A 17,140-nucleotide genomic window follows, 5' to 3' on the forward strand; every position below is an offset into this window, starting at 1 on the left:
GACGGATGGGTGGATGGACGGACGGACGGATGGGTGGATGGACGGACAGATGGATGGATGGATGGATGGATGGACAGATGAACGGATGCACGAATAGATTGATAGATGGACAATTTGATGGATGGAACAGTGGACAGATGTATGTATGTACTGTATGTATGCATGGATGGACTGAATAGATGGAGGGGTTGGATGGTTGGATAGAGGGACAATTGACAGATGTACATACAAAATGGTGGATGGATGGATGGATGGACATACAATTGATGGATGGATGGACAGACAGATGGATGGATGGACAGATGGGCAATTGAATGGATGGAACAGTGGACGGATGGATGGAGGGATTGGATGGTTGGAAAGATAGACAGACAAATGAATAGATATGGATGGAAGGAATGAATGAATGGACAGATGGACATATGAATGGATGGATGGCCAAATGGATGGATTGATGGATAGACAGATGAACGGATGGCTAGATGGACGGATAAATGGACAGATGGAATAAATGGATGCAGAAATTGATATAGATAGATGGACTGGATTCAGTAAATTCCTCTTCCTATGATTCCATTTCAAATGCCAGTTGGCTGATTTTTGTACAAAAAAAAATGCAAAACTCTCTTCTATGCAGAACTCACCTCCATGATGCCTAGCATTTTCTGGGTGGTTGCCTACTGTCCCATGTCAAAATCTAGTCTTTCTTCTGGTCTCTAGATATGGCGCAAATGGCTTATTCAGTGCAAGTCTAAGGTTTTTTTATCTGTTTTGTAGTCTTCAAATAATGCAAGTCTGTTTGCTTACTAAGCCACATGACTTGAGTGAGGTATCATTCATGTCTGTAGTGCAAACAGTGCAGGATGAGTAATGCATCAATGTTTAATACTTTTTCAGGTTTCAGGTTTGTTCAAATGCTTTAGCAAACACCACTTATAATACCAAATACTGCTATAGTCAGGCATAATGGGTTCATACTGGCACTGTGTGAGAGCTGGGGAGCACTTAAGCAACAAATGAACCTGAAACAATGATAAAATATGAGATGAGCAAGGATTTTGTGGAACAGGGGTGTTTTCTATCTCAAGAGGGGTATATGTTCATTTTTATTACCAAAATGATGTGATTACAGACACTCGCTCGGTCGCTGGTAGGACAGGAATATGGTTGAAACCGCACAGTGCATTAATTCAATGGGGAAAGTATCCTTTTAAACCCCAATCATAATGGAGTGAAGTGCTTTTCAAAATTGAAAAATGGAGCTGAATGACCCTGTTCCACTGTCGAGAAGGAGGAAAAAAGGCAGCCGTTCCTTGCCGGGATTCTGACATCAGAAAGCGGTTATTGCTCCGTATCAGCGACAGCTTCAGTGTGTCTTTGTACATGGCCGTCTGTCAAAGAAACTGCGTGTCAGGGTTGCTGCAGACATGTTGGCGGGTGTCTTCACATGTGAGCTGTTGTTTTGTGTGCGGCTCCATTGACTGCTTCATTGGCTGGGGCAAGGTGAGTCAGTCAGCCGTGAAATCTTTGGGTTTGATGATGTGTGCTAAACAGCCCTTGGCTTATTGCAGTAATGTAGACGAGGAAGGTTTAAGCCCTTGTGACAGCAATGATAGGATCTTAATAGGCAGGTGAGCTATCAGGGCAAAGAGCGTGGAGGGAGGCAAAGGGGTGGGTTTTCGTGGTGAAGCAAAAATAAACCCTGTCACATGCAGTTAGTGATGTTGCAATCATGAGTCATAACTCAGTCTTTCCCCCTAATATTGGGCAAAAAGCAGATCTCATGCCATTTGAGATGTCTAACAGCAACATTAAGATGTAACCAAGCATACTATTTAATATACACTATTGTTCAAAGGTTTGGGGTTATTTATTTATGTGAGAAAGAAATTAATCAACAAAAGCAGTAATAATTTGAAATATTTTACTATTTAAAAGAACTGCTTTCTACTTGAATATATTTTAAAATGTAACATTTCTGATTTTAAAGCTAAATCATTACAACATCATTAGTCTTCAGTGTCACATGATCCTTCAGATATCATTTTAATATGCTGATTTGCTGTTCAAGAAACATTTATTATCATCATCATTATCAGCATTATCATCATAATGCACATTTAAAACAGTTCCTTGATGGATTCAGGATTCTTTGATGAATAGAAAGATCCAAAGATCAGCATTTATCTGGAAAAAATAAGTATTTTGTAATTTGTTACATTATACATTCAAAAGCTTGGAGTCAGTATATTTGTCACACCCCTGTGGACTGTTTTGTTGGTTTTTGCCTCCTGTGTCCTTATTTGGTCTTCCTGTTCCGCTTCTTGTTATGTCGTCACTTGTTAATCACGAACACCTGTCTGTGTCTCATTAGTGTTCCTATATAAGTTTGGTTCAGTTTCTTGCTCATCGTCCGTTCTTAATGTCGTTATATGTTAGTTTCTGTCGTGTTGGCGTGTGGTTTCCCCTGCTGTTCCTGTTTTTGGATTATTCTAATAAAGTACGTGTTCATTATTTCCTCGTCCTTGCTCCCTCCCTCCCGCACACGACCCCTGACGATATTATAGAAATTAATAATTTTATTTAGCAAGGATGCTTTAAATTGATCAAAAGTGATAAAGACATTTATAATGTTAAAAAAGATAAATGCTATTCTTCTGAACTTTCTATTCATCAAAGAAACCTGTAAAAAATTCTACTGTTTTCAACATAATAATAATAATAATAATAATAATAATAATAAATATTTTTTGAGCAGGAAATCAGAATATTAGAATGATTTCTGAAGGATCATATGACTGGAGTAATAATGCTAAAAATTCAGCTTTGAAATCACAGGAATAAATTATAATTTAAAATATATTCAAATAGAAAACAGTTATTTAAATAGTAAAAATATTTTAAAATTGTACTGTTTTTGCTGTACTTTGGATCAAATAAATGCAGACTTGGTGAGCAGAAGAGATTTCTTTAAAAGCATTAAAAATGTTACTGTTCAAAAACTTTTATATTTTAACTTTTAAATGTATTATTATTATTTTGTACTGGATGTATTATTTCTTAAAAACAGAAGCCCTAGAGCACAACATCATATCCTGATGAATCTGGATTATTCTAAATGCAGTAGCACATACCCACAGTTAGTAATTATCATAATTCCCAACCGGAACATCTACATATGAGCGCTTTCTGCACAACCTGACAGGCTGCAAATGTATCCTTACACTCTAAAAACTTTAGAGCACATGCAGCAATGAAGCATTTTTATGCACAAATCAAATTATAATGCACATTGTTTTTTGTTATGAAACATGAAGTTCATAGTTTCATATAAATAATTTATGAAACAGGACTTATTGTAGAGTCATTTTGTTATTTAGTTTCTAAAAATAATGAATACAAAATAATGATCTAAAAATATACATAAAATTTAAATATTTATTTTCAATAAATATCTGTAAACAAATGTTATTTTAAGGGAAAAAAAAGATTTTTGATTAAAAACACAGCATGCAGGTTTTATAAACAATATGCATTTATATTGAATGAGACCCGATGTATCTGTAATGTCACTTTTATATCATGCAGGGATGAATCTGATTATATATATACAGATCTGAGGCTGGACAAAATGTCTGATTATAATTCAGATAAAACAATGACCATAAGAAAAGACACAAGCCTGATGCTCTCTTAAAACATCCTCTCCTGACAGGAAATAAATGCATTATATGGAACTGAATCTAATATAACATCTTAAACATCCCCAGCGGAAATGTTGCAGGGAGAAATGCTTGGAAACAACATTTCCTTTATACTTTCTTCTTGCTAATCCAAATCAATTATCTGTTTTCTCATTGGCATTTTGATTGATAACGGACAGGAACTGATTAAAAGAAGTTTCCCTCCACAGAATTGGGAAATTATGCAAGCAAAACCCAAAAGCTTCGGTTTGGAATTTATGCAAGTTTACATAAAAGATGAGACAGGATATGATCAAGCTGCCCCTTGCATTAAACATAATTAGGCATTTAGGCCTTATTTGAAGAGTAGTTGCTTTATATGAGGATCATTTATCAGCGATAATGTGTGTGTTTTTATCGCTATGGTTTGATGATCACTATGGTTGTCAATTAATATCTTATAGGAATTTTGGGAAATGGAAAAATTAAGCAAAAAACAACTTAGAAAATCATTTTTGAGCACTACTAAGTATAGTAGGGCCAAAATCTGTTGATCAGTATAATGGCAGCAACAGATAGTGTATTCATAACAGTGTTTTTCTTCCATGCACATCTGATCTGAAATATTTACCATCTGATTAGTCAATTTTAGTATTGAAGACTATTGTAAATATACTAGTGAGTAAACAAATTCTCAAGAAAATTAAGAGTTAACACTAGATGATGAGCTTAAATTAAGAATATGCAAACATTATTTCCCTCTCTCAATTTTTATCCACAATTACAACCAAACACCAAATGGAAGACTGAGCCAGATTATGAAGCTTTACCATTAGCAGAAATGCCCTGATCGCCTTGAAAGGCGAGCAAAATCAGCCGGACATTGTGTGCCACAATATCTGTTCATGATTTGATGATTTAATAGCAATCTAAGGGTCCAAACACCGAAAGCGAGAAACACACACATGCACACAAAATCAGATTTTACTGCCTGCCCCAAAATAGTCTGTGATCAAACTCCAATGGCAAAAAAAGGCTCCCGAATGATTGAGCGAGGCAAAAATCCAATACAGCTCAATCTGAGGTAATGGCTGCCTAAGACCTCCAGCTGATTTGAAGAGAAAAACAGTACAAGTGGTGTATTGTGGGAAGGCCAGCGTGCTGAAAAGGGCTCATATTGACGTCATGCTTTAAGTGTCAATCCTTTTATGCCTCTTCAACCTTGCCGACGATCGTGAGACATAATGAGCCGTTCCTCTCTGAGTGAACGGAGCTCAGATTTTCCGTCTTCAGCAGGAGCGTCAAAACAAAGTGAGAGAGTATTTCATGTTATGGCACGTATATGAGAAAAGAGCCTTGGGTCAAGAGGGTTGTGCATAAACTCAATGTGTTTATGTTGGTTTAGGAGAGCAGTCTTTAAAAAGCAAAGATGGATGTTAGGTCTGCAGTGGGGATGGGAAACCAAAGATCATTTTCTGTAATTTGTTTCCTCTTTGACATATTGCCTCGGACACAGTCATTATTCAAAGACTGAGTGAAATGAGGCCAATGCTGGGATAAGATGGCACTCTCAGGTAAATAACTGTTATGTAAACTCAAACTTTTTGTAGTTTAAGTTTATTTATAGATGTTTGTTAATTGTGACCCTGGACCACTAGTCATAAGTAGCATGGGTATATTTGTGGCAATTTTTTTTTGAGCTAAAAATACATTGTATGGGTCAAAATGATCGATTTTTCTTTTATGACAAAAATGATCATGTTCCATGAAGATATTTTGTACATTTTCTACTATAAATATATTGAAACTTAATTTTTGATTAGTAAAATGCACTTCATTTGGACAACTTTAAAGGCGATTTTCTCAATATTTTGATTGTTTTGCACCCTCAGATTATAGATTTTCAAATAGTTGTATCTCGACCAAAAATGTCCTATCCTAACAAGCCATAAATCATATTTGTTTAGCTTTTATACTATGTATACATCTCAATAAAAAAAAAAATAATGACCCTCATGACTGGTTTTGTGTTCCAGGGTCACAAATTTTTTGGACAGTTTGGACATTTCAGCAGTAATTTACAATGTTAATTGAATGTATAACTATGCAAAGGTTAATAGAAATAATAATAATGTAATGTTTAGAATCAAATAATTTTTTATTATAAATTAAATTACAATTCAAAACAGAAATATAAAAAGTTATTTTTATTTAACCATTTTACATGTAACGTTGTGTCAGTTTAAAATTATTACTTATGTTACTTAAAACAGTAAAACTGGATATTTAGTGAGTGTTACAATTGATGCTACTCATGCATTATGTACAGTTTTAAAATTATTTTTTTTTATGTTCGAAAGAAATTGTTTTTTATTTAAGAAGTATGCATTAAATTAATCATAAGTGAAAGTAAAGATGTTTACATTGTTACAAAGAAGAATTCTTATAAACGTAACATAATTTCCACAAAAATATTAAGCAGCACAATTGTTTTCAACATTGATATTAACAAGAAATCAGCATATTGTAATGATTTTTGAAGGATCACGTGACACTGAAGACTGGAGTAAAGATGCTGGAAATTCAGTTTTTTTTATATAGGAATAATTTACATTCTAAAATATATTAAAATAGAAAACAGTTATTTTAAATTGTAGTATTATTTTGCAATATTATTGTTTTACTGTATTTTTAATTAAATAAATACAGTCTAGCACAAGATAATTGTTAACAAAAATCATACTTTTGATTTTGACCTCAAACTTTTAGCTTTGAAAATGTTTAATCCCATAAATGTCAGGTTGCATAAAATGCTTAATTGTAATCTAATCTAATTTTTTTGTATTTAATTATGATCATAACTGTTTAAAAGCTAAAGCTGGTTACATAAAAACATAGATTGGATTTGAATCTGAAAAATAAATCTCATTACCTATTGACTAACAAAGTCTTAACACATAGTAGCTAAGCAACTAGTCTCAGAATTTAGAGTCTAAACTATTTTATAGTATTACTTTTAGTGTTTTGAGTCTTTTTGCTTTCAACTCTGTGTGGTTACTAAACATAAAGCTGGTTTTGCATTGATGCCAGACACATCTGTCTAAAAGCTGCATATATCAGGTTGTTTCAGGTTTGAAACAACCTGAAGGTGAGTAAATGGGTCGACTGTGGGTGATAAGATTTATTGTCACGAATCTGGTCGGTGTCCCGCTGTCCGCTCGCCACCAGATGTCACTCTCACCCCATCATTACACGCTGACTCTTGTACCACTCCCCGGACTACATCTCCCGCCATGCATCACGCTGATTGCATCTATTCATGTGACCAATCAGCAGCTCTATAAAAACCCCGGACTTTCCCCATGCAAACCACGGAGTATTGTGAGTTGTTATTGTGTTCTTTTGTTTAGCGTTTCCTAGTTCCCGTGTTCCTAGTTCCCAGTGTTTATTCCCCTCGCCTGGCTCCCCGTTCTCGACTGTACTGCCGCCTGCCTTTTCGGACTATCGCTCTTGTTTTTTGGTTTATTCTCCTAGCCCAGCCCCTTACGGATTACGTTTGCCACGGATCGACTCTCGCCTGTTTCACGGACTTCTATTGTGCATCGCCTACTTTAAACCTGTCTGCTATTGTTGTTTGACCCTGCCTGTACGACCATGTCTTTGTCTCGTCCCAATAAAAGCTCGCAAGTGGATCCGCTCGCCTCTCGCCTCTCTCTCCCCGTAACAGAATACTCCGTCTCCACAGGATCCAGCAGCTTTCACCCCGGACATTCATCTGATATGGACACGGACATAATTCTTTGCAGGATTAAACAGAAATCACACACACTGGATCAATACACCCGTGAGTTTCTCTCTATATCAAACCATTCCACTCTCCCGGACTGTATAAAAATTGAGATTTTTTGCGACGGCGTGAACCAGCCCCTCCGCACACAATTGAGACGCGAGGGTCCGCGTTCGTCGCTCGAGGCGTTTTTGAACTTTGCACTGTTGTGTGTGGGTTCGCCGTGCACCGTGGGGGTCGCGCAGAGGGAACGCGACAACGCGGCAATGGCGACCGCGCGTCTCGCTCGTAAATTGGCGGTCATGCCGGAGCACGATCCCACGAACACGTTTGCCGCCTGGATCGCTCGTGAGATGGCGGCCGTGCAGGAGCGCGCTCAAGCTATGGCGGCGACAGCGGGGCCCGTTCACAAGATGGCGGCAGCGCGGCGCGCGCTCACAAGATGGCGGCGACGGCGGAGCCCGGTCACAAGATGGCGGCGGAAACAGAGCTCCGTCACGTCACAGCTGCCATACCTGAGCTATATGGAGTTACAGCTGCATTTCCTGAGTCAAGTCGAGTTTCCAAGTCAAGTCAAGGTACAGCTGTATTTCCTGAGTCAAGTCAAGTTTCCAAGTCAAGTCAAGTTGCAGCTGTGTTTCCTGAGTCAAGTCAAGTTTCCAAGTCAAGTCAAATTGCAGTTGTGTTTCCTGTGTCAAGTCAAGTCAGAGCTATCACCCCTATCTCAAGTCAAGTTACCGCCATCTTTCCTGAGCCAAGCACTGACAAGATGGCTGCCACGCCAGAGCCACCGCACAAGATGGCTGCCACGCCAGAGCCACCGCACAAGATGGCTGCCACGCCAGAGCCACCGCACAAGATGGCCGCCGTCTCCAAGCCACTCCACAAGATGGCCGCCATTCCTGAACCTGTGGTCAGCACCCGGACGCCACCTGTGGTCATGATGGCCCACGTGCTGGACACACCTCTAGTGACGGTATGGGCAGCTAAAATGGCGCTCCTTCATGCCGCGGCGGCTACCCCGGAGTCAAGTCAAGACACAGAGTCAAGCCAGGTCACAGCTGTGCCCCACGAGTCAAGCCAGGTCACAGCTGTGCCCCACGAGTCAAGCCAGGTCACAGCTGCCCCCCGAGTCAAGCCAGGTCACAGCTGTGCCCCACGAGTCAAGCCAGGTCACAGCTGCCCCACGAGTCAAGCCAGGTCACAGCTGTGCCCCACGAGTCAAGCCAGGTCACAGCTGTGCCCCACGAGTCAAGCCAGGTCACAGCTGTGCCCCACGAGTCAAGCCAGGTCACAGCTGTGCCCCACGAGTCAAGCCAGGTCACAGCTGTGCCCCACGAGTCAAGCCAGGTCACAGCTGTGCCCCACGAGTCAAGCCAGGTCACAGCTGTTCCCCACGAGTCAAGCCAAGTCACAGTCGTTCTCCACGAGTCAAGTCACGCTACAGCTGTCGTTCCTGAGTCAAGCCATGTTGTTCCTGAGTCAAGTCACGTTACCGCTGTTGTTCCAGAGCCAAGTCAAGCTTCGGCCGCTGCTCCGGAGTCAAGTCAGGCTACAGCTGAAGCTCCCAAGTCCAGTCAAGCTCCCAAGTCCAGTCAAGCTCCCAAGTCCAGTCAAGCTCCCAAGTCCAGCAACGTCGAGCCAACGCCCGCTAACGTCACGTCTGTCAAGCCAGCGCCCGCTAACACCACGTCTGTCAAGCCACAGCCTGCTCAGGACATCTCCGTCAGGTCACAGTCTGTTCACGTCATGTCTTCTGCTCCTGAGTCTGCACCCATCATGGCCGCCCTTCCTGAGGCGGTCGTTCCTGAGTCAAGCAACGTCACAGCCGTGGTTCCTGAGTCAAGTAAAGTCATTGATCTTCACAAGCCAGTTCAAGTCACCGCTGGTCTTCACGTGTCAGATCAAGTCACTGCTGATCTCCATGAGCCAAGTCAAGTCACCGTTGATCTCCATGAGCCAAATCAGGTCACTACTGATCTTCACGAATCAGGTCAAGTCACAGCCGATCTCCATGAACCAGGTCAAGCCACAACTGATCTTCACGAGCCAGGTCAAGTTATTGCTGACGGCCCAGAGTCTAGCCACGTCCCGCCTGACGGCCCAGAGTCCCGCCTAGCCACGTCCCCGCCTGACGGCCCAGAGTCAAGTCACGTCTCGTCTGACCGCCCAGAGTCAAGTCACATTATGTCGGCCAGTGTGATGACGATCACCATTCTCAGTATGTGGGCCGCACATTACACTCCAGAGGTCACATCTGTTCTCAAGTCTGCTCCAAAGCTTCCGTCTGATCTCAAATCTGCTCCAGAGCTCCCCTCACTTGGAGAAGCCATGCCAATGCCTCCTGAGGTGTCAGCCTTGGCTGTAGATCCTCCCACGGAGGCGGCATCCCTCTACAACCTCTCTGCTTCTCCCCTTATTCTGTCTGCCTCCTCTGTCTCTGCTGTTCCTAGGTCCCAGGCCATAATGCGGTTTCCTGCTCCAGAGCTCCCGCTTGGTCTCAAGTCTGCTCCAGAGGTTCCGTCTGGTCTCAAGTCTGCTCCAGAGGTCCCGTCCGGTCTCAAGTCTGCTCCAGAGGTCCCGGAGGTCCCGTCTGGTCTCAAGTCTGCTCCGGAGGTCCCGTCTGGTCTCAAGTCTGCTCCGGAGGCCTTCCCTGTTGGAGAAGCTGCGCCAATGCCTCCTGAGGTGTCAGCTTCGGCTGTGGATCCTCCTAGGGAGGCGGCGTTATCCTGTGGTCTCTCTGCTTCTCCCCTTATTCTCTCTGCCTCCTCTATCCCTGCTCTCCCCAGGTCCCAGTCCATGACACAGGTTCCTTCTCAGCCCTGGAGGGCCCTGGCGCCTCCTGTTCCGCCCTGGAGGGCTCCTGCGCCTCCTGCTCCGCCTCCGCCCTGGAGGGCTCCTGCGCCTCCTCCTCCGCCTTCGGCTCCGCCCTGGAGGGCTCCTGCTCCGCCTCCGCCCTCGCCCTGGAAGGCTCCTGCTCCCCCTCCGCCCTGGAGGGCTCCTGCGCCTCCTCCTCTGCCTCCGGCTCCGCCCTGGAGGGCTCCTGCACCTCCTCCTCCGCCTTCGGCTCCGCCCTGGAGGGCTCCTGCGCCTCCTGATCCGCCTCCGCCCTGGAGGGCTCCTGCTCCGCCTCCGCCTCCGCCCTGGAGGGCTCCTCCTCCGCCTCCGCCCTGGAGGGCTCCTGCTCCGCCTCCGGCTCCGCCCTGGAGGGTACCTGCTCTGTCGGTCCTGCCTCAATCACTGGGCCCCCCACATGGACCTGGCCCTCCAGCCCTTGCCCTGTCTCGCTCCCACCCCACCACTCCCCTGGACTGTTGTTCCCTTAGAGCGTCTGGAAGCCGCTCCTTGGGGGGGGGCTATGTCACGAATCTGGTCGGTGTCCCGCTGTCCGCTCGCCACCAGATGTCACTCTCACCCCATCATTACACGCTGACTCTTGTACCACTCCCCGGACTACATCTCCCGCCATGCATCACGCTGATTGCATCTATTCATGTGACCAATCAGCAGCTCTATAAAAACCCCGGACTTTCCCCATGCAAACCACGGAGTATTGTGAGTTGTTATTGTGTTCTTTTGTTTAGCGTTTCCTAGTTCCCGTGTTCCTAGTTCCCAGTGTTTATTCCCCTCGCCTGGCTCCCCGTTCTCGACTGTACTGCCGCCTGCCTTTTCGGACTATCGCTCTTGTTTTTTGGTTTATTCTCCTAGCCCAGCCCCTTACGGATTACGTTTGCCACGGATCGACTCTCGCCTGTTTCACGGACTTCTATTGTGCATCGCCTACTTTAAACCTGTCTGCTATTGTTGTTTGACCCTGCCTGTACGACCATGTCTTTGTCTCGTCCCAATAAAAGCTCGCAAGTGGATCCGCTCGCCTCTCGCCTCTCTCTCCCCGTAACATTTATAACTTGAAAGACATGGCCAGTGATATTGATTAATATAGATAATACCATTGGCGTCAATGCAAAACCAGTGTTACATTATGCAATGCTTGAGTTAAAAAAAAAAAAAAAAACATTTGTTAAGTATTTAATCACTAGAACATCCAAAAAATGCATTACCTCATGGTCATTTAAATCAAAACAATTTTATCCACTGAATTCCAGCAAAAATAACTATAATGTAATACATTCTACAGTTACAGTTTTATATTCATACCTACATTTGTAGTAGAGGTGGGCAGTACCATAAAAAATATATGAGCTATTTTAAATCACAGCACCTGTATGTGTATGTATGTGTGTATATGTGTATTTACCCATATCGTCATATGTTTTTTGTGGTAATGCCCACCTCTACTACAAACGTAGGTTTCAATATAAAACTGTATCTCTGAAAACACTGGCTCCACAGTGATAAAAACTATAATATTAGCAGAGGAAGTCAGGATAACCAAAGAAAGACTCGCAGGCATTTCCGCCAACTGCCTCCCCAAGGTCTGAGACTGGAGGATGCATTCAACTCAAATTCTATTCACACAAACCCACACAGCACAAACCAAACCCTATCTGACTCACGATGTGCCAGACCACTGTTTAAAAGCAGGCTCTAAACATAGCCTAAAACCAAAGCCGAGAACTCCTATTATGTTACCGAGTCCCTCGAGATGATTGACAACTGAAAGACTGAGGAAATCTATTGTGTTGCTTCAAGAAAGGATGAAGAGAATTAAGATTCTTTTGCTATTTTTGCTTATTTCACATGGAATAAAATATCTGAAGTCAACGTGAAATCAAAATGGACTCTTTTTACTTAGACACATTCATAAATGTTTGTTTTTAAAATCTTTTATCAACATGTATTAACTACTCCCATCCAACCACCAGACTGTTTTTCACAAAATTCCATCCAGCCAAATATCCAATGACTTTTCTGAAAATACGCAGCAAAAACATGACTTCATTTTGGCATTAAGAAATTGTAGCAAAATAGTCTAGTCATACCTTTTATCCCAAATTTGTTGCGTCTGCTGTATTTGTTGATGAAGACGAAAATCACAATGAGGCAGACGAAGCCAAAGCCAGCCAGACCAACAGCAATTGACATCTACAGGGAAAAAGCAATAAAGCAGTCAATGACACAGCTACATCTGCTGAAATTGAATTTAAAGGAAAACTTCAGCCTTTTGCTTTTTCAGACAGAATGAACGTCTTACTCCAATTGAATCTTCTTCAGGAATCTTTGCCTCATCTTCAGGTGTTGGAGCTACTGGAAAGACATTGCACAGTTAAGGAGGACAAAAAATGTCCTTCAGACAGCATCAATTTAAACTAAAAATTAAACTTTTTAAAAAAGTAAAAAATGCACACATATTTTTTGTTAATTGCAATAAAGCTGTTATATTATAAATGTTAAAATATACTTTATTATAAATAATATATTAAAATCTAAAATGAGTTACTATAATATAAATAATAATAATAATAATAATAATAGAAACCTTGCACTGGCAACCAAATAAAAAAAAGGTAAAGCTGTACTAACAGAATTACTAAAACTAAAACTGAAAAATAAATGAAAGCTAAACAGAATTGTAAAACAAAAACAACACAAAATCACTAAAACTTACAGTAAAATTAAAAATGAAAGGAGCTACAGGAAACAGAAAAGACACTGCACAATTAAGGAGGCCAAAAAAATACCTTTAGACAGTATTAGTTTTAACTAAAAGTAAAACTTAAACTCTCTCTCTCTCTCTCTCTCTCTCTCTATATATATACATGTTAATTGCAATAAAGCTGTTATATTATAAATATTATAATATACTATATTATAAATGTTATATTAATGTAAAAAAGTTATTACAATAATAATAATAATAATAATAATAATAATAATAGAAACCTTTCACTGGCAACTAAATTTTTTTTTAAAAAAGTAAAGTTGTAGTACTAAAATGACTAAAACTGAAGCTAAAAAAATGAAAGAAAGACAGAATTGTAAAAAACACCACCACCACCAAATCACTAAAATGTAAACTAAAATTAAAAATGAAAATATAAAAAATAAATCTAGAAATATCCCTTACTAGATATGCCTATTTTCAACTGACTTCATGATTTGTACATTTACGATGCTGCCTGAGAGCCACAGTGTAAACTGTTTTGGTTCAGGAGGTTTTTGTCTGAACCTGTGTGGCTTGTTCACAGGTGTCAGGCAGGAATTGCCATTTAATTGAGTCATAATGGCAGAGGTGCAGCAGGGCTCACATATCGCTGCATCACGCACCCAAAGCACGAGCCGTCCGCCGCTGGACTCGAAAACAATTACAATGTCCTGAACTCTTAATGCATAGAGCTTGTATACGTGCCAAAACAGTACTGCAATTCATAAGGGCTATTCTTCAATCTACCTCTGTATAGTGTCATTAGAGGTGTCCTCTTTTACAAATACTAAGGAAAAGGTTGATACGTTGTGCGTTTTTGTTTTGCCAAGATCTGTGTGTTCTTGCTGCACTTGAGAGGAGCTATTATTATGAGATATTGCTTGAAGGATGATATTGTTTTATCAAAGTCTTCAATGTTGAACATATTATCATAGATTGTAGTGTATTTGAAGCAAAATATTTGCTTTAATTTCAACAAGCAGAACAAGGAGATGAGATGTGACTAATATACTTTGAAACAAAAAAAGAGGCACTTACTGTACTCAATTATTCCTAAAAGAACAGCATGAGAGGAGAAAAGAAAAACATGAAAGATTAAAGATGCGTAAAGAATGCAATACCAATCAAAGGTTTGGGGTCAGTAAGACTTTTTTGTTTTTGAAAATTAATATTTTTTATTTAATAAGGACGCATTAAAATTATAAATCAAATATTCAAATAAATGCTTTTCTTTTGAACTTTATATTCATCAACAAATCCTGAAAAAAATGCATCTCAGTTTTCACTAAACTATTAAGCAGTTTTAAACATTCATAATAATGAGAAATATTTATTTAAGAGCAGCAAATCAGCATATTAAAATAATTTCTAAAGGATCATATGACACTGAATACTGGAGTAATGATATGGAAAATTCAGCTTTGCATCACAAGAATAAATTACATTTTAAACTATATTAAAATAAAAACATTTATTTTAAATTATAATAATATTTCACAATATTACTGTTTTTACAGTATTTTTAACAAATAAATGCAGCCTCAGTGAGCAGAAGAGACTTCTTTCAAAAACATTTAAGTAATTTTACCAACCTCAAACTTTTGAACTGTAGTGTATATAGATAATACAGTGAAGTAGATGTTCCTATATATAATATAATACAGTGTCATATATGTGACCCTGGACCACAAAACCAGTCATAAGGATCAATTTTCTGAAATTGAACATGATTGGAACTGATTTTTACTTAATATCCTATTGTTTTTTGGCATAAAAGAAAAATCAATAAATTTGACCCATACAATGTTTTGTTGGCTATAGTTACAAATATTGGGTATATTTGCAACTTATGACTGGTTTTGTGGTCGGGGGTCACATATATTGTTTTAAATATATCAACAGGCACACACATCAGTGTATATCAAAATAAAGTCAATACATTTCAGAGTGATCCCGATCATTAAATATCAATAAAGTCATCCCTCATGCTACAAGAGTAAATATGCCATTAAACAACTTACCATCATCCTCAATTAACGGTGGCTCGAGGAAATAACCATAGACGGTTTTGGTGACTGACCCGAGAGAGTTTGAGGCTACTAGGGTGTAGTTTCCATTGTCATAATGCGTTGGGTTCTGAAAAGTCAAGCAGCCCTCCAAGTAATCTTGGTAGTACTCCATCTCCATGCGGATGTACCCGGATGCACCCACGATCTCGCGGCCCTTGTGGAACCAGCGCAGTGTGGGATGGGGAAAGCCCCTCACGGTGAACTCAATGCAGGTGTGATGCCGCTGCTCCGGCTCATCCAGCTTCAGGATCACTGGCGGAACTGATAGGAGGAGAGAAAACCAAGGATTTATAGGAAGACAGAAGCTTTTATGTAACAGATACAGGACAGAATGGCTGACAGCAAATTTTCACCAGTGATATACACAGATTTCTCACCAGGGTTGCCAGGATTTCACAACAAAACCCACCCAACTTCTACTTAAAACTAGCCCAAAAGTAGCCCAATCGCGTTTCGAGGTGGGTCCCCTGGTTAAAAATCGCACTCCAGGGTTAAAATACACATTTTTTGGTGGGTTCTCCTGGTAAAATTAGCATTTCATGGGCTAAATAATACATTATTGTGGTCGCTTCAACCCGCAGACATGAAAATCAACCCACAGCAACAGTGTTAAAGCAGCAGCCCAATAACTGGAATCAACACTATGGCAACAAACCCATATAATTTCATTACATGCCAAATGACAATGTGTCCAGATAGTCCTAAATGTCAGATTTAAAGGTGACACATCATGAAAATCTGACTTTTTCCAGCTTTTAAGTGCTATAATCGGGTCGTGCATCAACCATCCCAGAAAACAGAAAATGAAAAAGAACAACCCAGTAACTTTGTTCTGATGAGCCTTTTTCTGCAAGCATGTGAAAAACATAGCGTGTCTGATTTCGCACCCCCCGTAACGTGGTAAGGGGATCTTACTATAACATTCCCTCCCCATAATCTGCAGGTTTCACCCATGGCACTGTCATTTTGTTTTCGCAAGCAACAATGGTGTACCAGTTCTGACGCCATGGCAAAGTCTGAGCAAAGCAGGCTAACTGTTCTGTTGTTGGCTGCACAGATGAGCACAGAACACTATTTAGAGTTGCAGCCTCAGAGGAGACAAGAGAGCAGTGGATTTATTGATTTATTTACTGTATATTATGCTGCTGCTACACAGATCTAATGTAAACATGCGATTTCTTTCCCAGCTGTTTACGTTCACAGACATAACCAACTGTTTTTGTAACTCTTTTGTGTTTTTAACATAAACCTAAGTGTATTTGACAGTTTAAGCGCAATAAGACATGAAAGAGAATTTAGTTTTGTACTCACATGCTGTGTTATAGCCTATTTTTGTTTTTGCGTGTGTTTGGATGTGTGCACTCCGAAAAACATATATCTGAAGTTTAAACTAATATGGTTTAAAACCCATGATATCAGCACTATAGACATTATAATCAAAGCCAAACAGATGTTTTTTGACAGAGTATCTGAGGCGCGAGCTGTAAAGGCACAGCCCTATTCTAGAAAAGGGGGCAGAGAGCAGCAGCTCATTTGCATTTAAAGAGACATGCATAAAAACAGCATGTTTCTGCTTCCATTCAAAATGGGCATTTTCAAAATAATATAATAATAGATCTGTGGGGTATTTTGACCTGAAACTTCACAGACACATTTTGGGGACATCTAAGGCTTATATTACATCTTGTAAAAAGGGCATAATAGGTCTCCTTTAAAGGCACAATATGTTTTCACCACTACAGGGCGCATATTCAAAACAAACAAAGAACCAAAGGCGTAGTCTGATGATGTCGTGATTGATTATGGAATCATGGGAGTTGTTGTTTTCATCCCCACAGCCGATGCAGTCCGTCGGGACTTGGGCAGAAATCATGTTCATGGATGAGCTTATGTATTAAAGACTTACTAAGGTCACTGTAGTATGAAGCAGGGTGGGGCTGAAAGTCGTGGAAGCAAAACGAGGACGCTGGAGCATTTGCAAATGAAGGACGAGTGT

At 40.6% G+C, this 17,140-nt stretch overlaps 1 protein-coding gene across 2 annotated transcripts in view; it reads right to left on the reverse strand.

The window, feature by feature from the left end:
* Positions 1–17,140, reverse strand: part of ntrk3b (neurotrophic tyrosine kinase, receptor, type 3b) — a 147,857-nt gene that overhangs the window by 53,460 nt on the left and 77,257 nt on the right. The window contains exons 8-11 of one of the 2 annotated variants that reach the window (XM_051115276.1): positions 15,097–15,405; positions 14,114–14,128; positions 12,626–12,675; positions 12,414–12,516 (exon numbers count right to left, since the gene is read on the reverse strand). In XM_051115276.1, the coding sequence (XP_050971233.1) occupies positions 12,414–12,516; positions 12,626–12,675; positions 14,114–14,128; positions 15,097–15,405 (477 nt within the window). Of the gene's footprint in view, positions 1–12,413; positions 12,517–12,625; positions 12,679–14,113; positions 14,129–15,096; positions 15,406–17,140 lie in introns of both variants that reach the window. The other variant, XM_051115275.1, reaches the window with a different exon arrangement.

The sequence above is a fragment of the Labeo rohita genome, chromosome 7, assembly GCF_022985175.1.
Source record: "Labeo rohita strain BAU-BD-2019 chromosome 7, IGBB_LRoh.1.0, whole genome shotgun sequence".
Classification (NCBI taxonomy): domain Eukaryota; kingdom Metazoa; phylum Chordata; class Actinopteri; order Cypriniformes; family Cyprinidae; genus Labeo; species Labeo rohita.